We start from the raw sequence: 23,956 nt of genomic DNA, 5'->3' as shown, positions 1-23,956 counted from the left end.
AAAAAAAAAAAAAAAAAAAGACCACTTTTAATGATTGACATATGTCTTTGATGAAAGTATTGAGGTTACAATATGTGGATATATATATATATGTATATATATGTATATATTAAATATTTTACAATAGGTCTTTGTAATATTTTTTCGTGTAATGCAAAAAGATGTTGTAAAGTTTGGGAAGTGATTCCAAAGAGAGACATAAAGAAATATGTGATCTTTTGACCTTATATATATGCATTACACGGTAAAATTAAGCTCAATATTTTTATCAATATGCAAAGTAAAATATTTTTTTGTAATGGGGATAAAGAACTTTTGAAAATGAAAAACAAAGCAAATTTACAAAACATAAACTTAGAAATATATTGTAGTTGAAGATCAGAGGACTTAAGAGGAGAAATCTAAGGGACGTAACTATAATATTATAAGTGAATGTTCAAAGCCAAAGAGACTGTGCTTTAGGAGTCAAGCATTAGGCTCATCTTCATCACTTAAGACTTCCAACTATAGTTTGAAAGTTAAAAAAAATCACATTACAAAATAATGCAAAAACTTTAAATCATGACTATCATAAAACATAATCCTTTGAAAGAGGCTAAAAAATCCTGACAAGACTCTGATGCCAAAAAAAAAAAAACATTGACATGGCTTTGTAAACGATTTCTTCAAATAGTCCTAGAGAAATTAATCTGTTAATCATCATTCATGTTTTTTTTTAAAAACTTCATAATAAATAATATTAAGAAAAAATACCACAGGAAATGATTGGGAAAGAAAGATATATAGCTAAACATTGTTTGAAGTTTGTAAGGAATTTCATTGACACATTATTATGAGTAATCACATTCATGGCAATAAATACAGTTATAAAGCATAATAATTGTAATTAATTTGGTCATATGCATTATTGCAACATGAACAATTTGAACAAAGGAAAACATCCACCCATAATGTCATAAAGGTAATTGATTGGGAGAAGTAAATGTAAATCTAAAGAAACTGAACAAATAAAATGTAACAAATTAAAAAATGTGTGTAGACAAATTAGTTTTAGAGTAGCAATAATGTGTCTTTTTATTTCATTAAAATTGAAAAAATGACACATGTTAAAAAAAATAGAGGGGTGCCAAAATGACAATTTTGCACAACTCTACTTTATTATAGTTTAATATATAGTAAATATTGACATGTGAAACTGATAAAAATAGTTAAGTAATAAAGTTCCGGTTGTGATAAAAAAATTAGTAAAAATTTTATAAATCGTAAAAACAAAATAGAATAAATAGATTTTTGTAAAATAGATTACTTTTTCTTTAACAAAAGTAAACTATAGAGATTTTTGCTATGAAATAATACTAAATTAAAAAACTAAAAATAATTAAAGATTTGGTAGAGGAAGATAAATCTAAGTACTTCTATATAATAAATAATGTGATTTTTAACCAATTAGGTCATCAAAGAGGAATAAAGCAGGTGATAGAATTGATGATGATGTGAGAAATGAGGGACAACTAACCATAAGTAAAACATTAATACCTTCTCAGATTATGTAGTTGATGCTTTGAAATGATGCCAAGTTCGTAGAAGCAGAGAGGCGTGGAAAAAAATATTATATTTAATTTTTTTAATTAGTCATGCTGGCTAGAAAACGGGCCTATTTTTTTGGTTTCTTTGGTTTTTTTGCTCCGTAGTTTTGAATTAAAATGGAAATGAGTTTATGTCTTATTGGCTAGAGAATTGAGATGGATCTATTCAAGTTTCTTTAATTTATAGTTGAATTAAATTGAGAATGAGGACATGTGTCAGCTATATAAGAAGTCATGTCTCATGTTATTAGAAAAAGTTGAAAAAAACCTTCTCATATTATATAAGATATATAAATTTGCTTAAACAACTCCCATTTGCAATTTGTTTAAATATTTATTTCACAGTGATATATGATCTTGTCGTAATTGTCGATCGAGTCATTGTTTTTAACTTTATATACAGCTAATCTGGTTGACAAAAACAAAATACAGCTATGGTTGGTTGATATATTTTAATTTACTCTGTTGATATATGGTCTTTTTGTATTATTATTTACACTCCTATATATCATGAAAGAAACGATGTTACTTTTTTCTATCTGTTTTCAATCTTAAATAATCACTAAATTTTCTATAAATATTTTTTTGCAACAAATATCATTTCCTTATTTGTTTTTACAATTTTGTATTTTCTGCAAATTCTAAAAAGTATACTGTAATTTAGGTAATATTTGGGGGTTAAAGTGATGAATGATAGTAAATTTTTTTGTTAAACTGAGTGAAAAATAAGTTGAACATGCTAATTAATGATTACAGACAACGAGAAGTCACATTTATAACTATTTTCACAAAAAACACTCACTCTATAATCAATTGGACTATACCATCTTATTCTAATGTGTATGATTTTATTTTTGGAGAAATTTAATGGGTGTTACACTGTTACTACTACCTAACATCCTACATATAATTATTTCATAACAAGCACTCGTAATTAAATGAGACACTAACCTTATTAAAAGTGAGCGGTCCGAGTGCGACAAGTCTTTTCCCTCTCGACAGTGTAATTGATCGTTTGACCACCGATCCTAGTAAAAAAATATAGTAAGAATATGCGCAACTTTAGTAAATCGATCAACTAAAATAGAATACAGTAATTAATAAATCTACGTTATTAACTTGAGGCTTTAGAGAGAAAAAGGAGCTCGAACCTTAAAATGGATTAATCCAAATGAGATGAGAGGAGAGACAAATAATTGTAACCTTTGAAATCGAGCACTCTCCGAGGAACATTCACCTTCAGGCCATGACGACATTCTAATTTGCAGAGCGATTTTACTGAACTTTGCTAATCAAAAACTTTTGCAGAGAGATAAACTAGAAAGCGGTTTTACAAAAATTAGAGAGATGTTTACTAAATTTTGAAACATTTTTTTTTCTTTGGCTGTGACGAGAGAATAAAGCTTGAATTTTATTATATAGAGAAGTAGAGAATTCGACCGTTGTTAATATTTTTAGCCGTTGCGCTCCTAATGATTTTTCTTAATTTAAATTAACTTATCTTCATGACCGTTGCATTTTTTTACAAAACAAAAACGTAAAAAAGGCTATTATAAATTGCGCTTTAACGCTAAAGCCACACGACAGGAAAAAACTAATAAGGTTGTGTGTTGGGCTTTTATTACGCTATATAAAGCAACATAATGAAAAAATACTAAAAAGATGGAGATGCGGGGTATCGATCCCCGTACCTCTCGCATGCTAAGCGAGCGCTCTACCATCTGAGCTACATCCCCATCGATGTCAATTGCTACAGTGTGCATTATATATATAAAGTATTATATAATGATAGAAAATTTACATTGTACATTTGTTAACCTCTAAATCTCAATGTACATTTGTTCTAACTTCTAAACTTCTCAATGAAAATCAGTATGCTAATTTACATTATTTGAATATCACACAGTAAAGATTTTATGAGAAGGGTGAATTGGAGTAAAGAAGACAACCACAAATCCCTGAAACAATATTATTAACAGTTGAAGAGAAAAAAGAACCAATAATGTGAAGAACTCTTCTTCTACAACTAAACATCTAATAACCCATTCAAGGCAGAGATGGTTTTATAGACTTCCTAATGTTCCTGAGAACACTCCACATAAATGTAGATACAAAGAAGAGAGCAATACCAGCCACAATGGCTTGTTTCAAACCAAGATTCACCAGCAAGTTCACCAACAGTCCAGCCAACACTACCCCGCAGAAATTAGACGAAACAGCAGACCAAAACGGCATGTCGAGGATCGATGCTATGATAGCTCCTGTCCACGCACCGGTTCCAGGGAAAGGAACAGCTACAAAGAGCATTAGCCCTAACCATTGGAACTCTTCCACTGGTCCAGCTTTCTCTTTAGCTCTTTTGAATAAAATGTGGAGTAATTTAGAAGCTGTTTGGCTCTTACCCGCCAAGAAAGACGCAAACTTTTTGAGGTAAAGTACTATGAATGGAACTGGAACCATATTGCTGCCATAAAACCCAAAATTAGTGTCACTTCTTGTTGCTACATAAAACTCAAATCTCATTCAACCTCATAGATTCAACTAAACAAGAGAAAGGTGTTCCTCAAACAAGACACATTGCATTTTTCACACACATGTTATTATCACAAATCTACCATATATTCAACAGAACTGAGAACACTGTTAATCTTTGTTTAAAAATATTGAATCAACTAAACAACAGAAACGTTTACCCTCAAACAAGACACATTGCCATTTCCACACACAAGTTATCACACATATAGAATCAACTAAACAATAGAAACGTTGTACCCTCGAACACATTTCAGACAAAAGTCAGACTCAAATTTCACATTTTTTATCACCAATGAGACACTTCCAAACTCTGTTCTGAGAACAAATCAACAACAATATCAAAGATGTGCCTAAACTAATGCAGGGTGTGAGAGACTAACCCAAGAACAGAGAAGAAAGTGAGAACCGTAGGCTTTAGCTGCATCCAATAACCAACGGGAATAGCACCACGGAGCTCGATAACAGGAAGTGTAGCTAAAGCAAACACAACAGCTTCGTCTGGCCAACCACATTGGCGAAGAGTGGCGGCGATTCTGAGACCAAAGCTCGATGATTTGATTGAATCAGTAGCAGCTTTGGCATCTCCAGACCTAGCAAACCAAAGCAAAGAGAACGAAGCCCACAACACAACGCATATCGCGAATTTCACAGGGTTCACACCAATTGAAGGAAGCTGTATGATTTCGTTTCCTTCTTCGTCTTCTTTGGCTTTTCCGAGAAACCCATCTGGAGAAGAAGAGAATCTGGTGAAATTGCGGCGTAATGGGTGGCAAAGACTGGAACTTTGACTCTCTAGAAAACGACGATTGTTTTGATTCAATTTGGGAGAAGTCGAAGATGATGAATAAACCCTAGTAGTTAGGAGATGGGTTTTTGTTGATGAGGAAGAAGATAGAGTGAGAGGAGAGATTGAGAGTAATGTAGAAATCGCCATTGTTTTTGAATTCAGCTTTGATGCTTCTTAGTTCATCATCTCATCTTTGTTTGTTGACTCGATGATAGATGGTTATATTATTTTCCTAAAAGAGCCAAATGTACATAAATTATTGTGCAATCCACTGTTGTAAAGTGTAAGCAGTATTAAAAATTTGGTTTAACTGAATCGAGAAATTGTGGTAAAGAATTGATTTAGGCGTAACATTATTTAAGAGGATTGGGGTTGATGCAATGCTGAGACACGTTTAACATTTTTACCTCCAATCTCAGTAAGCTGCACAGACTCAATTTGATGCCATTCAGTGCCTCTACTTCTCAGAGTGAAGTTTATGGGTATTTCATTCTCTAATTGGGATATTGAGCTGAAACAATTTTCAAACATCAGCTACAACTTACTATGTGTTATCAATATGAAATGATGGAAATAACAGGATTTAGAGGCGGCTCCAATGTTTTGTGTTGTTGGCCTTTGCCAGTAGGTTGCTTGTAAATGTCACATATGAGGTATTGAGGTTTGTGTAAACTTATACACTGATAAATTATTCACAATGACATAGTTTGAACAGAAGAGATTAGTGATAGTATATATATATATATATATATATATATAGTATACACAACAAAATCTGAACCTCAGACATAAATGAACATTTCAGATAAAAAAGCCAGGCTCAAATTTCACATTTTTTTTTATGAATGAGACACTTGCAAACTCTGTTACGAACAAATCAACAACAATATCAAGTTGTAGGCTTGTAGCTAAACTAATTCTTGTTAAAATTTATTGGTATTTTGCAGGATGTGAGGATTTAAGAGACTAACCCCAATAACCAAGTAGAAAGTGAGAACCATAGTGTAGAAATCGCCACTTTATTATATTCAGTTGTGATGGTTTCACTTATTCCTCCGATTCAATTGTGTATGAGGGGGGTATATTGAAACATTCATTTATTTTGGGATAAATCTATGAGAGTTATTAAGTATAGGGTCAAATTAAAAATTAAGAAAACGCGGCGCGTTTTCGAACTAGAAAGAATCATGAATCATCCCCATACGGTGCAAAAACGGCGTGCAGTTTTGTTTTAGAATTAAAAAAGGGTCTTCTCTTTTTTGTTCGTTCTCTTAAAATATCTTCGCGACAAACAAAGAATCATCGGCGAAGAGAGAGATCAGTGTAGAGAGCTATCAGAAAAAAAGTTATCTGAAGAGGAAAAGGAGATCGAGTTTTGTGAGTTCGGATTAAAAAATGGAAGGAGGAGTAGAAGAAGTGAGTATCGAAGAGTTAGCTTCGAATCTCTCTACGTACAAAGAACAGCTCGAACAGGTTCGAATTGTCTTCTCCTCTGTTTTATGATTTTTTTTTTGTATGTGTAATTGAGAGATTAGTGAAGAATAATTGAGTATGGATTGCTTGATTTTGATCCAAGATTATTGTTTTGTGTGATTGTTCCTTGAGTTAGGGTTCTTAAGGATGGTTTTTTTTTTTTTTTAGGGATTCGTTAATCGAGCAAGTGTTGTTAAGTCTCATTGTATCTTCTTACTTTGGAAATTAATCAGCTTTTTATGTGATTGAAACGGATTATTCACTCTACTAGGATTTCGAATTCTGTTTCAAAGTTTGATTTGTTTGTTTCTTACTAATGGGGAAGAAGATAGCTTGTGAAATTGAATGATCTTTTGGTTTAGTTTTAATAGGATGTGATCATGTACTTGCTTCTCCTCACTCTTTTGGTTCTCAGGTTAGGCAGCTTTTGTCAGAAGACCCTAGAAACTCGGAATATGCTGACATGGAGAAGGAGCTTAAAGAGGTGATCAGTCCTACTTTTAATCACTTAATCATGGTTTTGTGTGATCAATTCTTTTCTGCTGTATTGTCCGATTTCATTTTATTTGTCTCATTTAGCTTGAGTTAATAATAATCGATTTGTATGTCTTCGGCATAGATATACCATTAAATAAGATTAGGGTACTTGAGAATATATGTTTTGTGTATTGTCCCCTTTATGTTTCTGTTCCCTCCCTCTTTTGAAGGAATCATCATGTTGTTCAAAATAGCAACATCATTTTAACAGCTATCGGATACAGTGGAGTTTTGTTTGGTTTGAAAGGTGAGTATGTTTTTGAGTGCCATGTAACTCCGGCATTGGAGTGTGGTTCAGCCAAAAGCAGTTGTTGGAGTATACATGAAAGTAGGAGAGTTAGCAAAGAATTCATCATTTCTATCTTGGTTATTGTGCAGGTGTGCTAGTGTGGGTCATGATGGCCAGCCTGCTTCTGTCTCCTGATTTCTCGTGTTCGATCCCTGAAGTTTTACTTCTGAAAATCTTAAAACATATATATATATATTGTGTGATACTGTTAAAAATCCTCAATCGCTGAAACTTGTTTCTACCACATAGGTGATTGCGTTGACAGAGGAACTTCTTGCAACTGCGAAGCAAAATGAGATCTCTCTGTCCAATGCTGGAGTTAGTGCCGGGGAAACTGCTGGATCACCAGATTTAGAGGCTGCTTGGGAAAAGATGGTTGGTCTATCTCTGTCATCTAACCTCTTTTCATAACCATTTGAAGTTAGATCCATGTAGAGCTACTTCATATAATTTTGGTTATTAACATGTGATTGTATTCCGTTGTTTGTTCAGGATTCAAGGAATGACCCAATCCATGAGGGTAAGTTCCCTGTTGGAACAAAAGTGCAAGCTGTCTTTAGTGACGATGGCGAGTGGTATGTTGGAAAACTCTTGGGTCTCTTGTAATTCATGATGTATCTACTGTATTCTTTACGTATTTTCCCCCCCTTTTTTTTTTCTTTGTTTGATTAGTTAAATGTTCAGGTATGATGCGACCATCGAGGCACATACTGTAAATGGCTATTTTGTTGCTTATGATGAGTGGGGAAACAAGGAAGAGGTAATGCTTCTATTCCAGTTTTATTTGCTTTTTTTAAGATAACTAAATCGAGGTTGCCTTCTTATAATTTAGGTTGATCCAGATAATGTGAGGCCAATTGAGCACAATGCTCTCTTGGAAGCTGAGAGATTAGCTGAAGCTACCAAAAATGCTCTCAAAAGAAAGATTGAGCAGGCTGCGAGTTCTGACTTTCAAACTAAAACTGTACCAGCAAAGCTTAAAATTGATCCTAATGATCCAGAGGATGTAGTAAGTCAAGATTCTTTTTCTCACCCCTTAGCTTTTTGGTCCCATGAGGTCTTAGTAAAGAGGTCTCACTTGTTTCTTACAGAAAATAGCAAAGCGTAAGAAGATACATGCATTCAAGTCAAAGGCGAGGCAAGAGCAACTCGAGGTTGTACAGAACAAGAAACAAAATGCTTGGCAACAGTTTCAGACAACTAAAGCCAAAACTAAAAAGGTTTGTTAAACACGGAAACTGGATTTATATGGCTTTTACTCTTTGGTATGATTCTGAGACGGGTTTTGGTTGAGCAGGTAGGGTTCTTCACAGGGAGGAAGAAAGAGAGTATATTCAAATCACCAGAAGATCCATTTGGAAAAGTGGGTGTGACTGGGAGTGGGAAAGGTTTGACAGACTTCCAAAAGCGAGAGAAGCATCTTCATCTCAAGTCTGGTAATGGTGAGGGCACTGATGAATGAGTGATTTTTTTAAATGTTTTTTTCAAGGATTTTCTTCAGCTACTTAATAGTCTTTTCAGCAAAACCTCTAAACACAAAACAAAAAAGACCTAAACCCGCGTACTTCCGTGGATTTCTGCTCTTTTGTAATATGATTAAAGAGTAGTTTCATTTTCTTATATCTCTAACGCTGGAGTTGACTATGAAATAGACCGACCAATACAGCAGTCACCGAACATTCTTGTTGTTTTTCCTCCTTCGAGTTGCAAACTGCTAGAAATATAATTGTTTAAAGTTATATAGACAAGTTTGATAGAAGTTTAAAGAATTTTATCATATGAGGTTTTGACGGTACATAGTCATCATATAGAGCAAATAATAAACTAGAGCTTTTATTAGTTAAATTTTACTTTGCCAAATTACATGTCAAATTTGAACGGAAGCTTATTTGCATCTTTTGAAAATAAAGGTCATTCCATTTAAATCCAGGGACAAGGCCAAGATAGAGTTGGACTGCTTGCTGTTTCATTATTTTGATCGATAAAAAGTGCCTTCACGTCGTTACCATCGTCAGAAATATATTTTGAGACAAAGGATGGCCTGCTATTTGTACTAAGTTAAAACTTAAAACCGCTCAAATTGTCACCCAAAAAAAAAAAAATTAAAGAAAACAACACAGAAACAAAGGTTCAATGAGGAAGGTAGGTAATAAAAATTTCCTTTTCTGTCGGACAATAAAAACCATTTTCCGCCTGAGTTATGTTATCAACTCTTTCTTTCGCTGTACCCGAAAATCATCATCGCAGTGAAACAACATACACAAAACAAACAAAAAAAAACCTACTCGTTCCGGATCGTCTGATACTTCTCCCACAATGGAACAGACCTCTTTATGTCACCCATTAAGCTCTTGAACTTATGGCTATAATCCACCCCACTTATACGATCGAGTGATGATATTGCACGAAGAGCACTTCTGATCATATCTTCATTACGATCATGCTCTTGCTTCACTGCATCTTGCTTTGGCTTGAAGTTTATTGTTTTTTGCAGTGGTTCCACTAGGGAATCCAGTACTGAAACATTCACAAGGACATATCAGAAAAAAAAAAACTCCCTTTATTTTTCGGGTCTGAAGTAATGATTTTGGAAGCTATAATAAAACATACCAGCAAGTACAGCTGAGGGGCATTTATCTGCTAGTAAGGAGAGTATAAGATGACAAAGCATCTTCAGATCATAATGATCTGCATAAAAAGGGATACATATTATATAAAATAATCAAGAAAATCGCCGAAACCTTAATTAAACATAAGAGCAAGACAGAAACACTTGCCTTCCAATCCGGATTTGAGGAAAGGAACAATGAACGAAGAAGGATTCACTTGATCAAGACAGCTATCGAGCAGAGTAAATACACACTCAAAAGCCGCTTTCCTCAGCTCAAGCCCGTCGTCAACAACATGCTTGAATGGGCCCAGATCAACCGTCCTAATTAATTCTTTCTGCAAAACAGAAACGTCTCAGAAGATGAATGAATTATATGAAAACCTTCTAAAATTAATCACTAGAGTTTCCTAAAGTTTTTTACCTTAATAACGGTTTGATCATAAAGAAGAGGCAACAATTCAGGTAGAAGTCCTTTAATAAGGTTTGGTTTATAATGAGCAAAAGTACTCAGAGCTGATACAGCTGCACGCCTAACATGCTGCATAAACCATGGAACCAAAAAGAAGTTATGATCACACAGCAATGCTTATTGATGTTTTAAGCTGTTATCATAAGAGGTTAAATTAGTTTACTTACCCGGTCACCATCTTTAATCAGCATAAGGAAAGAAGAAATCTGAGGGAAGATGATATCATCTAATTTCTCAGGCCGTTCCACTACAGAGTACTTCACAGCAGTCACAACAGTCGCACGAGTAAAAGCCGCTGGACTCGTCGTCCTCACCTATAAAATTCAGAATACAATACAATATTATTCATCACTAAGTATGACCGCGCAAATGAGTAAAAAATACAGATAGAGCAATTGTTCTAAAGTTATTCTCTACCTGAAGTGCAGGAACCAGCTTCATAGGTTCTATCAAAGCCATCTTTCCCAAGCATTCGGCAACAACATTCCGTACACCCTCTTCCTCACTTTCACAGTGGTTGAACAACAACGCGAGAATTTTTTCAACACTGGAATTCTGGAAATCCGCTTTATCAACAGACTGCCTCACGATAACCTGAAACCAAGGAACAAGATATGATATCAAGCCGTTTATATACTCTGAGAATATAATATGGATACTTGTTCAGGAAAACATACCTCCTTGAGCGAATGAAGGAGAATATATTGTTTTTTCTGTTGATTATCAATCTGGTCCAAGATAAAAGGTAAATAATTGGATAGATTGCCAACAGCAATATTTCCAAGAGCATAAGATGCTGCAGACTTTATTTCTTCGAAAGGAGATTGGAAAGACTCAATGACAATTGTTTCAATGCCAGCATGTGCACTTAGATCTTTCCTTCTCCCAATCTCACCAAGAGATAACAGGGCAAGATGTTGTTTTGCCTGCACGAGAAAACCATCAGCACAAAAAAAATAAACCTTCAAATAGCTGTAGATCTACAAAGTAAGAAATGCCTGAATCTAATCCATACTGGCTCTGAAACATAAAAAAAAAATTGAAGTGCTTACTGAATTTGTGCCACTGTCATCTTTAAGGATTTCCATAAGCATTTTAACTGTAGACGAACAATTCTGATCACCCGCTGCGAGACAAAGAACCGCCACACACTGTGCGATTGAATATAATGCTTGCTTTGGGACACCTCCAGACTGAGGTGAAGTCTTAGCACAAGATAGCAATGAGTCCAGTAAGGTGTAGAAACTCGTATTTGCATGATACACCAGAGCTTCAAAGAATTTTTGTAGATCCTGTGACAAGCATCAAAGAAAACATTGTCTTCTTATGTCTTTAACATCAGGTACAGTATTTAAAAATTCCATCAGCAAAAGAAAACTTACCAAAAGTGCTTGACCCTGGAGCAATGGGCTTTTAACTAAAGTTAGTGCCTGCGGAAGAACTTTGTTGCGAACAGCCAAACTGATATTTTCACTACAACTCTTTCCAGTCATCAGAGTGCAGCAGAGTTCGAGTGCAAGTGCTGTCATGTGCAGGTCCGAAACACTGAAAAAGACAGACGAAAGTCAACCTTTTTAATGAAAACACCAACCTAGAAAGTAACATCACGGGAATTTCATCAGAGAAGCAAACAAACCTTATCAGAGATGAAAGCTCCACAAGAATAACTTCATAAGCATCTGAACCAATTTTATCACCATAGGCTGTTACCAATGTATTCATAGTAACCAGTGTTGCTTGCCTTAGAACCCGATTAGCCTGTTTCACAAAACATTAATACAAATTGCCTAAATACCAGATATTGTCTTCAGGGAATTTTTCACTAACTATGAGAAAGTAAACAGAAGAAAACTGCATGCCTATTAAGATATGTTGGTAAGAATTCATTATACCTTACGTAAGAATCCCGTCAGTTCAGCAATTAAATGGTCCAAGACACATGATAGATCAATGTGCAGCGGAGAAGTGGCAATGGCAGCAAATGCCTGCATGCACCAACATAATCACATACATGAGCTAAAAACAAATTAATGAAAAAAGCTTCAACAGAAGCACAAGAACAACCTTTACTGCAGTGAGGCGAGTGATTTCATTTCCCATTCGATCAACAAGCACAGGAAGGCATGACCGTAATTCTGCTCTCAGTTGATCGCCAAATGTTGAAATCACAAGTCCCATGCAGGTGATAGCACACTCCTTGACCTCCTGTTGAAGTGAAGAGAGATTAAGAAATGGATATGATAGAAAATTACGAATACAAAAACACAGCAATCTGCATGCCACAGACCTGATCTTGATCTTGATTTGTCAAGCGAGACATTATCGCATTGTAGATTGGATGAACAAATGGTTTAAAATCAAAGCCCATCGCCTAAACCAGAGAAGAAAAAATATTAGTGGATGCAAAATCTGTGAGTCATGGGTAAAGTATATGGTTCAAACTTTTGGAAGTCAGTAAGTGTATACATGACATCTCAATGTATATACTCACCGTAGTACTTGGGCGAACTACTCTGACGAGTTCACCACAAACCCTTAATGCCTCAGCAGTCACTTTGTAATAGCGTTCACCAACAGCAGCTAAAACAGGACTTGAAAGTGCCTAGAATGACATAAAAGTTTAAGAGTCAGTCAAAGAAACCGTCATCAGTTTCATTTACTTTTGAACAATGGGTTTTGAAGTCTATGGACTCATCACTAGTCGTTGAAAATTTGGTCAAATTTCAATAGACTGAACCTTGATATAAGGATGAAAAACAGGAGGCGCATGTGATCCCAAGACTAATTTTGTGAAGACAAGAGCTTCAATTTTCAAGTTGGAAGTTGAAGATTTATCCTGGAGAGGGAAAAATTAGATGAAAAATGAGCACTTGAAAAAGAGTAACACTGACAGTCCATAAAAAGTGTACATTAGGTATCCACTAACATTTAGCGCCCTTTCAATTCCAGGAACAAGTGAACCAATATGATCAGCAAGGCAGTCAGGCAGAACAACCACAAGCTCTCTCAAAACGGAGAATGCACCAACCTACAGATAGGTAAGAATTTATGAATCTATAAAAGAGGAACCATGCCAAAACGAATGTTTAACACTTTCATACCTTTGTCTTAACAGACTTTTCCCGCAGTTGCCTATTAATGGATTTCACAATCTTTGAGACTTCTTGCTTCAGTAGCCATTTTGGACTGCATCAACAAAAGGTAAATATTTAGTTAGCAGGGTTTCGGTAGTGACAGAACCGTCCATACTGTTCGAGTGAAAGGATTTCAGAAAATTTGCCTTGATTCATCGGTGTCAGTTTGACCTTTCGTAACATTTCCTGTCTGCCGTAACAGATCATTGAATGTGTTGAATACATCCATCTGTAACAATAGTACCTCAGGATATCAGATCAGCGACCATGTAGCAATGCAAAATAAAGTATTATTTATTTTACATACCTTCACATTTTCCTCCCTTTCCTTAAATCTATCAATTAGTTTCGGGCAGGCCTGCAAAAGAAGAGACTAATTACTGAACTCCTGAACAATAAAGACTACTGTAGATTCTTGTTTCTTGTTTAATCAAAAAGTAAAATGAAAGAAAATCTCTTCAAGAAAGTGATTCTTGTCATCAAAGATTAAATCGTCTCAATCATTACAGAAAAAAGATATACCTCTTGATATACTTTAGAGAGCATCTCAGAACGGGACATGATTAATCCAGCTAAGCATTTAGCCGCAGCTCTCCTAACTTTCCAGCTAGCATCCTCATCATCTGTGTACTCATTTGCACTCTCGCTGTGAGAAAAAAAGACTAATGTCACTGAGATAATGGTGTACCATAAGGAGCTAAGTTACTGTTCTAATGATTGAACTAGAACTTACTCATCTTCTTCATCTTCAAGAGTCTCACTATCAGTATCTTCCTCCATGTTGTCAGTAAAATTTGGGTCATAACTAATATATTCCAAAGTGAGATTTAAAATTTCATCACAATATGGTGAGATGTCCCTTGGACAACGTAGCAAGAAACTTTCAAGTGCCTGCAGTCAAATTTCAGAATGGACATGTTATCTACATTTTTTATATCACTTTTATTGAAGCTAAGATTAAAATACCAACTTAATAACACAGAAAACGAAAAGAGACTACAGACGCCTAAGTAATTGTCTGTTTAGTAATTAGATGAGAAAACTAAAACTGCACGCCTAGTGAGGAAATAATATCAAAAGAGAATCATGCATGAGACCTGTAAGCTATACTCGCGGAGCTCCTCGTCATTTTCTGAAGCGCTGGTGCAGTATTTGATTAATACTGGCACAGTGTTACCTAGATGAGTCCCAAATCGATATCCAACAGAACGGCTGAAACAAAAACACATTAAATACCATCACAACCATAGGAAGCTTAGTCGTAGATGCGTAGGACAAGCACCACTAACAGAAGCAAACTACAAGACTAGAAATTTTAAGAAATTTCAAAACAATATAAAAGGATAGACAAGAAGTACCATAAAGCTCCAATCATTTGAATATTGGTGCGTGTAATCTCCGATTTTGCATTCTTATTACTTAGGTTTTTCACAACTTGAACTGTTGCTTTTGCGAGCAAATCATCAGACAGACTGGAAGCAAGAGATGCTGACACCACAGAAAAAATAAACTTAAAAGAGAATACATACCATCGAATTAAGAATTCTATATAAGACTGGCAAATAAAGCATCACTGAATGTATCATTTGAACCAGCATTGATATCACAAGAATTGACACAAACAACTGCAATCCCTATTTCTAAAAAATATGAAGAAAGCTACTACTAAAGCCCCGTCAGATTAAAACATGACAGAACTAGCCAGCAATATTATTGACTCAATTTTGTGAACTTACAAATGCATGTAACAGTCTTCTTCCTGACTGTGGCTTGGTTACAGCCCAATTGCAATAACAATGTGTTCAATAGCTTCTCATGATCATCCGCCATTAAACTTCCATATTTTTGAACAACATCACACATGATCTCAAGACATTCACACTTAATCCCTGCGCTCATTCCCTTCAGAAGCAAGAAGAAAACATTGTTATATGCGTATACTGTGCTCTAGTCTACAAAAGTTTATTCAGGAGTTATTAAACTGTATGAACTCCAAAAAAACATTACATAAAATCAACTCAATTTCCAATAGATCTATCTGCCTGATTTTGTCTTTTGAAATGTAATTCTACAGGCATCCTGAAATTGTGTAAGACCCTAGGCACTGTGGCATGAGCAATCTAAAAAGAGGAGCAGGCTCCCAAACACTAACCTGGCCACTTATCCCTCCTATCATTTGTGGGGTAAGAGTAACAAGAATAGAAGGAGCAAGCGAAGGAGCAACTTGGGCGACAACAGTCCTGAGAGCTATGCTTGCGGTATCACGATGCTGGTCCTTCCCATGCAGTAGTTTATCACATAATTTGCCAGTCATTTCGACAATTCGTTCTTCTCCAACCTTCTTCACCAATGGAGCAAGACTGGAACAAAATCACACATCAAAGGTCAACAACAGATCAGTTAGATTAGAAAAGGCTCACCGCCAAGAAAAACAAAGCTGCATTACAGATATCACAATACAGACACAGCAATTGAATGCCAGTTATATAACATCAGCTGTGGGTCATAAGTTTCAAAGAGAAGAAAGCTAACCATTTAACAGCCAATCCAGAAACATCACCAGCCACATCATCGAGCTGTTGCAGAATGATACTGGACAATCTCATCTCCAAGTCCGGGTCAAGTTTAAAGGACTCCTTATTCAACTCATTAAGCAAATCAGAGGTTGCCATATATCTGTAATCTTTATCTTTACCAGTCATCTAAACATTTAAACAAAAAAAAAAAAATTACAGAAATCAGAAAAGCGAACATACTCAAAAACAAAATTAAGCCTAACTTGAAACAGATGATGAGAAAAAGACCTTTTCGATTATCCCAGACACTTGTAAGTTCGCCATCTTGGCTTGACCTTACCAATTCACCCCTTCAAACTGCAATCAAACAAGGATCTCAAATCAATTTCTTTACACAGTAAAAAGAGAATCAAACACTCATTAGACAATAACGCGTTATTCAGAGCAATGTCACTCTATCAAACTATCCACAGAGGTCAAAACGTATGAAACGAAGTCAGAAGTACAAAGAAGAAGCACCGAAGGAGGACTTCATTCTCTCCCGGTAACAAAACCTAATTAAAATCCCTAAGAAAAACTTCGGATTAATCAAAGATCACAAAGAAGAAGTTCGATAAAATCAAAAGTATCGTCGCCACCAAAACCCTAATACTTACGAGTACGACTACGAAGACCAAAAGAATTAAACGCTAAAACAAAATCATCAGACTTTTCGATGCCGCACATAAAACAAAAAGCGGAAAAAAGAAAGAAAGAGGAAACCCTAACTAAACCTGAGAAGATTGAAATCGACGGGAGAGAGAACGTCGGAGACGAAAGAGAACGCCGAGAGTTCCGATCAAGTGGTGATTGATGTTGCGGAGAGAAGAGACCTCAAGAAAGTAAAAAGATGGGAGGAGATGATACTGTAATTTTCCGTACTCGTCGTGAAGCTTGATTTCTCTCCCTTTCTTCTCTCTCTTTCCCTATGAGATGTGAAGCTGATAAAAAAAAATATATAAATGGGCCGTCGTTGTGAGATATATAAATATGGGACTAGTTAGTCGGTTATTGGTAAATGGGCTTGACCCAATTACTTTGTTTTTTTCAACATTAACCGATTACTAAAGGGGCATTCAACTTGTTTTTTTAAGGATTCTAAAAGTATTCATAAAATCTTTTATTATTCAATTGAGGATTTTAAAAAATCTCATGAAATCATACGTTATTCAACTAAAATTTTATATAAAATCCTTTAAAATAATTCAGAATCTCTTGTTATTCAATCAATAGTTTATAAAACTAACTTTAAATCTCTTGTTATTCAAAATATCATAATTTTTTTTAGAATGCTACTTTGAATGATTTTAGGAGATTTTTTTTTTTACTTTTAGTTGAAGGATTTCATAAAAAGATCGTTGTTCATAAAAAGAATTTTTAGAATGCTAATCTTCGTTGTTCTTCTTCTTTTGCATTCACGGCCTTAATCTGATTTACCATCTGGTCTTCATCAGGAAACCTTGGTTGAACTAGTCTTTGTAGTTCTCCCTCTTCTTTTGCCTTCACGGCCTTAATCTGATTTTTCATCTGGTCGTAATCAGGATGATGAACGTGTTGATTAGTTACTGCCTTTTGTCTATCCTCTTGTCCTTCCTTCTTTGATGACCTTCTTCTTCTTTGATGAGTCCTTCGTGAGAGAGAGAAGCAAGCGTTTTGTACTGCAATTTTGCATGATGCAGTGCTATACTTTTTTTTTAGATTGTTTTCATTCATGACACTTTGATTCACTTGATTATTTTACTGAGAGAGACCTAATGAGTGGAGATAAAGAGCAGGCATCAGAGATAGCGATACAAAACACTGGCTACATAGCACCAGAACATGGACAACCAGGAAGCAGTGGCACAAAGAGTGACTTATGCACTGGGAGTGCTACTCTTGGAACTGTTAACAGGAAGGAAAGCATTTGACAGGTACGCAAGCATTTCACATACTAATACTAATCATTGATAGCTAAGCTAAGCTGTTAACATATTCTGATGGATGTTGCAGTTCACGACCCCGAGGAGAACAGCTACTGGTGAAATGGGCATCAACCAGACTTCATGACAGGCGAAGCTTAGAGCAGATGATTGATGGAGACATAGCCGGCACATTCTCTTCAAGAGTCGCCTCACAATACGCAGACATTATCTCCCTATGCACTCAGGTATTCTCGCTAGAGCTTCTTCACTCAGGATCATTACATTACAACTAATCATTCATTCATAAGCAGGTCGAGAAAGAGTTCAGACCAGCGGTTTCAGAAATAGTGGAAGCACTCACTGCACTGATACAGAAACAGAACAAGGAAGCAAGCAGTAGTGTAGCAGACAAGACCGACCCTTTTAGTAAATCTTTCTGCTCAACATGCACACGCTTCATCTCCTCACCTACCTTCAGCTACCTCTCCTCTTCATCATTTTCTGTATCTCTTTTTCATGCACAGATACTTTACTGTCGATATAATAGTTAGCATATGGTGATAATACACATATTAGTCTTTGTAAAAGGATGTTTCTTAGTACATGATAGAAATAAATAAAAAAGAGTTTGAACCAAGGCAAGATCCTATAGTAAGAAACAGGGTTCACTTGGTGTTCCGAAACTAAGTTTTCTAGCCAATCCCAAAGATCAAACTAAGCAGAAACTCCAGCGTTCAACAATGTATTGATCTCTCCTCTTATATTCACAGGTCTTCCATCAAACATGGAAGAGAGACTTGACTCACAAAGCTCCTTCAGTTCTCTTGTTTTCGAAAGTGCAGCTTCATGTATTCAACAACAAAATTTGTTTACTATCCCCTTCCAATTCCAAATTTCTGATAAATCTGACACTGGTAATTCACATTTTAGCCAAAACAAAAGTAAAGTTTTTTGAAAACATGAGCTTACCTTTTTTGGCCATATAGACGAAAGTGAATTATGCAGCTCCATGCATCTTCTACCCACATCTTTCAAGCTCTCTCTTAGCTTCACTTCACGGTGCTTCTTCTCCTCCAGCTCTGAAACAAGCCTATCTAGGAATCTGTAAAACATCAAAAATACATATATCAGAAGCTGTTGCACTCACTCAGTCCCGTCTCAAAAAAAATTTTGTCCCTAGGCGTATAGATTTTTTTGGACTTTTTTCAGTATAGAAATTTTTTTTCATTTTTTTTTTGGACCCCAAATACTTAAGTTTTTCCCAAAAAATTTTTTTTGTCCCATGGCATCCGCCCCTCTCGCCCTAGCTTTAAGCCGGGCCTGCACTCACTGCAAATCCCCAGGCAGAGATTCTTTATCCTAACGCATCTTTTGGAGTTGAGGATCATGATCAGATCCCGAGATTTCTTGTTTGTTAGCAATGAAATGGCCATGGAGATATCAACTACCATGGGCTCAATGGTTTCAGGAGAATATTGCTGGAGAACCATGGGGGCAACTGCTTGTACGTGGTGTTGCAAAGACAGAGTGTCTTCATTTCTCAGTTCTATCAAGCGCTGGTTCAAAGATGCCTTGACCTGACACAAGAGAAACCATATGAAGTGTCTCTCAAGAAGCATCTCCAGGATTAAACTGAGCATTGAATAGTCAGGGAGAAGAGTACCTCATACAAATCATCAAGGATCTTATTCCTATATTCTGTGACCACTCCCTAAGGCTTGAGTTGCAGAATCTGTCGACTGTGTCTGATTTGAATCTAGTTAAGAACATCTTTAACATAAGCGGAGTAGTACTCCATTGCCCCTGTTACTGAGTCACTGTTGATAACTACCAGAATCTTGCTAAAGGTACTAGGAATTTTTTTTTTATTTTGTTATTTGTTAATATTATGTTTATGTTGTATCATTCATTTACATGTTATATAATATAGTACTATATGGTGAATTTTGATTCATATTAAACTATTAATAGGTAGGCCTGGAAATAACTACCGATACCCGTATTAGACCCGTTTTCGGTTTGTATCCGTCCCGAAAAAAGGTACCCGCAGCTTTAGAGTCGAGTGAAGGGTAGAATAATTATATTATCCATGAATAATGATCGAGTATCGGATATTAATTTAATTTTTGAGCGTCTCGTTACCCGTCTCATTACCCGTTTTATTACCCGACTCATAAATACACGTTAATATTTTGTAGAATAATGTTACCAGCGTGAGGAAATATTTATGTAAATTTGGATTTGTTTGTTACAAAATAATAGTAGAAAATTTATTAATTTTATATATTTTATAAAATCATATATTTAATTTACTTAAGGTCATACTCTGATTTCGACCCGTAGTTGGTACTACTATTTTGGTTTGGTGCAATATCAAATTCGTTAATTATACATTCGGTAAAGCCAAAAAAATCCAACAAAACATGTATTGACCCGTGATTTGGTATTACAAATTGATGTGATCGTGTTTAGAGATCTTAATATACCAAATTTACAAATTGAAGTTATTGGTATAACATGTTGTATATTAATTTTATAGGTGAAAATTACAATTAGGTTATGTATATTATCAATATTATACACTTAGTATTGTTTATATAGTGAATATTGTGTATAAACAATTAAGTTTTAGCCAATTAAATAGTTTGTTATTATTTCCTAAGATTTATGAAACAATAAATAGAGTTTTATTATTTTGTAAACAAATCTAAACTTTTCTTTTGTTAGTTATTAGAATAATTAAAATATAATAGCATTTTCGTAATATGTCACATCAGAACTGGTTAAATTTTTAACAACATAGCTTAAATAAGTATATAGATATATTTTAAAAATATAAACAATGTTGTATCCTAATTTTAATATATATTTGTTATTACTAAATGATTTAGATATGTAAATATTTAATCTTAGTTTTATAAATAAATTTAAGTTTTATAATTTTCTAAATAGTTTGTTATTGTTTCATAGATTTCTGAAACAATAAATAGAATCTGTTTAATTATTTTATTACATAATTTCGAAATAATTTTATTATTATTTTATTAAATAATTTCGAAATTATTTTATTAATGATTTCTTGTAATCTAATAAATTAATAATTACTATTTTTTAGATAATTATTTTCAGGTTACAACAAATTAATATTAAAATTCTGTTATTATATTTTGTATTAAAATACAGTGGCATTTTGTGTAATATTTTACATGAAGTAGGGTTATTTGTTTAAAGGGTTGCTTAAATAAGTATATAGATAGAAATCTATAGCAAAATATTTTAAAATCACACACAGTTTACTAATAAAATCTCATAGAATCACATTTTATTCTCTAAAAGAAAAATAAAAATAAATCTAAAACACAATCAAATCTCCTAAACATCTCCTAAATCTTACAAAATTCTAAAATATTAAAATCTTACAAAATCCTAAAAAAAAAAAGTTGAATACCCCCTAAAGTATGTCATTTTTGAATTTTGAGTTTCAAAGTTCGATTGTTACAAGGTTTTTGTTAGAAATATCGTGTTATTTTTACCTATACAGTCTACACAAGTTAAAACAGCATACGCAAAGTCGTGGCTCGAGACAAGAAGCCACATACTAATTGTGTTATCTACCACGAATTTTTTTTTAATCACCACAATACGTAACTATTGAAGTTTTAACGTACGAGGAACATAACATCTTAAAATCTGAACTCCTTTTGATGATGCATGGCATTGCATATATATCCCATATCACATTACAAGAATATATGCAAGAGCAAGAATTCTCATACAATAACTTTATTGCTTTCTTTGTTTTCCGTGCAATATATTTTCGATCATAAGATGAAATCATCATATACAGCCTAGCTAACTTTCAAACTACACAAAATAATTTACGACATAGGGAAAACAAGAACTTGGACCTTACTAACTAGACTTATATTTTATGGACATTGTTCTGATATACTTCCTCTAATAACTCTCATTAATTATTCTTAAAACTGAAAATAGACAACTCGAGCACTATTAACGAACTGTATTGAAAAGCATTAAGTATATTTTTAGCCTACAAGTTTAACTTAATAATGCTAAATATATTTTTTTTTGGTTTTGTTATCGTTGAATTATCCTGAGATTGTGTGCCTTAGACGATCAAGCTTTGCGGACAATGGAACGTCTCTCTCGCTGGTACTCAACTTCACCTCTCTGGTGCATTATTAACAAAGCCCTCCTCACCTGCAATTTTAACATTCACATACTCAAACCCCAAGTCGGTTTACTGAAAATTAAACAACAAAGACGTTAGCTTAGGTACCATTGAATTGTTCATTCCCATCCTAGCCAGATCTTCTATAAGTCTTCTCTCTGATAACCGAGCTCCAATCCCCATTCTTCTCTTTATCTGTGTTTCAGCTTGCTGTTTTTCACACCAAAACAATCGAGTGATTACATCTCCAACCAAAATCTAAAGATATGACTGGATTATTTCTTCCCACAAGAACTAACCTTGATCTCATTAGCCATTTCGCCTGTTATGTTTATCTGTTGATTTATCCCTGATCTTGCTGCATCCATGGTTGAGGTATCAAAAAGTTTAAAGGCTTTGCCTACATCATCTTCTGTGGCCTCGTGTGACCTGACATATTTAACAATGTCAATGCACGGCACATCCCATCAAGTTTCAGGAATCTCTATGTTCATAAGATTACTTACAGTCTCATTTTTGCAAGTGACTCACTCAGTCTGATAATAGCTTCGAGTTGTCTCACTGTGATAGGTATCGGAGCAGCCTCTCCTGTTTCATGTGCACGTCTCTTCATATCCTGTTTAACGGAAAATTTTATATTGAGAGACCAATTTTTTTTTTNTTTTCACACCAAAACAATCGAGTGATTACATCTCCAACCAAAATCTAAAGATATGACTGGATTATTTCTTCCCACAAGAACTAACCTTGATCTCATTAGCCATTTCGCCTGTTATGTTTATCTGTTGATTTATCCCTGATCTTGCTGCATCCATGGTTGAGGTATCAAAAAGTTTAAAGGCTTTGCCTACATCATCTTCTGTGGCCTCGTGTGACCTGACATATTTAACAATGTCAATGCACGGCACATCCCATCAAGTTTCAGGAATATCTATGTTCATAAGATTACTTACAGTCTCATTTTTGCAAGTGACTCACTCAGTCTGATAATAGCTTCGAGTTGTCTCACTGTGATAGGTATCGGAGCAGCCTCTCCTGTTTCATGTGCACGTCTCTTCATATCCTGTTTAACGGAAAATTTTATATTGAGAGACCAACTTTTTTTTTTTTCTTTTTATCATCTTATTGTCAAATGTTCTAATGTGATGACAATTACCATTCTGATCGTGACATATTTCTGCTGCAGAATCTCAGCAGCGGCTTTTGAGAGACGAGGATGGCACCTTGCCCGACAGTATTGTATATACCTAATGTGACGACCATTAAATCTTAAAGTCATAGTTTCGAATAGAAATATGCAAGAACAAGTTGTCTTGGCGAATGAAATCATACCTTTTGAGCCAGTTATCTTCTTTAGCATCTGTGTTTTCACCCGAAAATTTTTCCGCAGATGCATGAACCCTTATAATATGGCTGGCTATTTCCTGTCAAATGATGATTCCAACATTAATCATGTAAGGAAGCAAACATTCCCACTCACAGTGATCTACGTGGTTAATCTCTGTTTCTCTCTGTACTACATTAAATTTCTGAACGAAGTGTTTCTTTGCTTGCTTACCCTGTCTTGGGAATATTTCCTGATGTCCTTGACAATGAAGATAAGATCAAATCTAGAAAGAATTGTTGTTTGCAAATCAATATTGTCCTGTGCAGTCTGCAAACCCAAAAAAACCGTCCCCTAAGAATATTGCAAACAAGAATCAGGAAAACATCATGTTGACAAAGAATATCAGATTTCAAACCTTAAGGTCATCATATCGACCAGATGGCGGGTTAGCAGCAGCAAGCACCGAGGTTCTAGAGTTAAGGACAGTTGTTATTCCAGCTTTTGCAATGGAGATTGTCTGCTGCTCCATTGCTTCATGTATAGCAACCCTAGAAAAA

At 34.9% G+C, this 23,956-nt stretch overlaps 5 protein-coding genes and 1 non-coding gene across 8 annotated transcripts in view; 2 read left to right on the top strand and 4 right to left on the bottom strand.

The window, feature by feature from the left end:
- Positions 3,250-3,322, bottom strand: TRNAA-AGC. Its single transcript has one exon. It is a non-coding gene; the product is annotated as a tRNA-Ala (tRNA).
- On the bottom strand, positions 3,416-5,127 carry LOC104710175. The gene is made up of 2 exons (XM_010426734.2): positions 4,502-5,127; positions 3,416-4,050 (listed from the first exon to the last, which is right to left on the bottom strand). The coding sequence occupies exons 1-2, from the start codon at positions 5,053-5,055 to the stop codon at positions 3,633-3,635; spliced, it is 972 nt and encodes a 323-aa protein (XP_010425036.1). The 5' UTR covers positions 5,056-5,127; the 3' UTR covers positions 3,416-3,632.
- On the top strand, positions 6,158-8,836 carry LOC104710174 (survival of motor neuron-related-splicing factor 30). The gene is made up of 8 exons (XM_010426733.2): positions 6,158-6,381; positions 6,797-6,865; positions 7,457-7,582; positions 7,700-7,782; positions 7,892-7,967; positions 8,040-8,216; positions 8,299-8,427; positions 8,505-8,836. The coding sequence occupies exons 1-8, from the start codon at positions 6,304-6,306 to the stop codon at positions 8,667-8,669; spliced, it is 903 nt and encodes a 300-aa protein (XP_010425035.1). The 5' UTR covers positions 6,158-6,303; the 3' UTR covers positions 8,670-8,836.
- Positions 9,335-16,909, bottom strand: LOC104710173 (cullin-associated NEDD8-dissociated protein 1). 2 transcript variants are annotated; one of them, XM_010426731.2, is made up of 28 exons: positions 16,711-16,909; positions 16,226-16,294; positions 15,954-16,123; positions 15,574-15,781; positions 15,158-15,323; positions 14,780-14,909; positions 14,519-14,633; positions 14,155-14,312; positions 13,944-14,067; positions 13,729-13,779; positions 13,568-13,650; positions 13,389-13,473; positions 13,214-13,315; positions 13,025-13,123; positions 12,779-12,889; positions 12,575-12,658; positions 12,352-12,492; positions 12,180-12,272; positions 11,924-12,045; positions 11,670-11,832; positions 11,340-11,579; positions 10,965-11,213; positions 10,705-10,881; positions 10,455-10,601; positions 10,240-10,356; positions 9,985-10,153; positions 9,818-9,895; positions 9,335-9,724 (listed from the first exon to the last, which is right to left on the bottom strand). In XM_010426731.2, exons 2-28 carry the CDS (start codon positions 16,259-16,261, stop codon positions 9,489-9,491), a joined length of 3,654 nt encoding a protein of 1,217 aa, XP_010425033.1. In that variant the 5' UTR covers positions 16,262-16,294; positions 16,711-16,909; the 3' UTR covers positions 9,335-9,488. The 2 variants fall into 2 exon arrangements, with proteins under 2 accessions (XP_010425033.1, XP_010425034.1); XM_010426732.2 differs by having other exon boundaries at positions 16,706-16,907.
- LOC109126334 (protein STRUBBELIG-RECEPTOR FAMILY 2-like) lies at positions 17,703-18,424 on the top strand. The gene is made up of 4 exons (XM_019229839.1): positions 17,703-17,889; positions 17,969-18,125; positions 18,192-18,306; positions 18,405-18,424. The coding sequence occupies exons 1-4, from the start codon at positions 17,798-17,800 to the stop codon at positions 18,422-18,424; spliced, it is 384 nt and encodes a 127-aa protein (XP_019085384.1). The 5' UTR covers positions 17,703-17,797.
- Positions 21,691-23,956, bottom strand: part of LOC104710172 (DNA replication licensing factor MCM5-like) — a 7,993-nt gene continuing 5,727 nt past the window's right edge. Inside the window, exons 11-18 of one of the 2 annotated variants that reach the window (XM_010426730.2) lie at positions 23,815-23,947; positions 23,631-23,726; positions 23,405-23,496; positions 23,229-23,319; positions 23,026-23,135; positions 22,819-22,948; positions 22,181-22,282; positions 21,691-22,101 (exon numbers count right to left, since the gene is read on the bottom strand). In XM_010426730.2, coding sequence (XP_010425032.1) covers positions 22,018-22,101; positions 22,181-22,282; positions 22,819-22,948; positions 23,026-23,135; positions 23,229-23,319; positions 23,405-23,496; positions 23,631-23,726; positions 23,815-23,947 — 838 coding nt within the window. In that variant the 3' untranslated portion in view covers positions 21,691-22,017. The remainder of the gene's footprint in view (positions 22,102-22,180; positions 22,283-22,818; positions 22,949-23,025; positions 23,136-23,228; positions 23,320-23,404; positions 23,497-23,630; positions 23,727-23,814; positions 23,948-23,956) is intronic. The other variant, XM_010426729.2, reaches the window with a different exon arrangement.

The sequence above is a fragment of the Camelina sativa genome, chromosome 9 (assembly GCF_000633955.1).
Source record: "Camelina sativa cultivar DH55 chromosome 9, Cs, whole genome shotgun sequence".
Taxonomy (NCBI): domain Eukaryota; kingdom Viridiplantae; phylum Streptophyta; class Magnoliopsida; order Brassicales; family Brassicaceae; genus Camelina; species Camelina sativa.
Note: the sequence above shows the minus strand (reverse complement) of the source record. Positions and strands in the feature narration are given on the sequence as shown.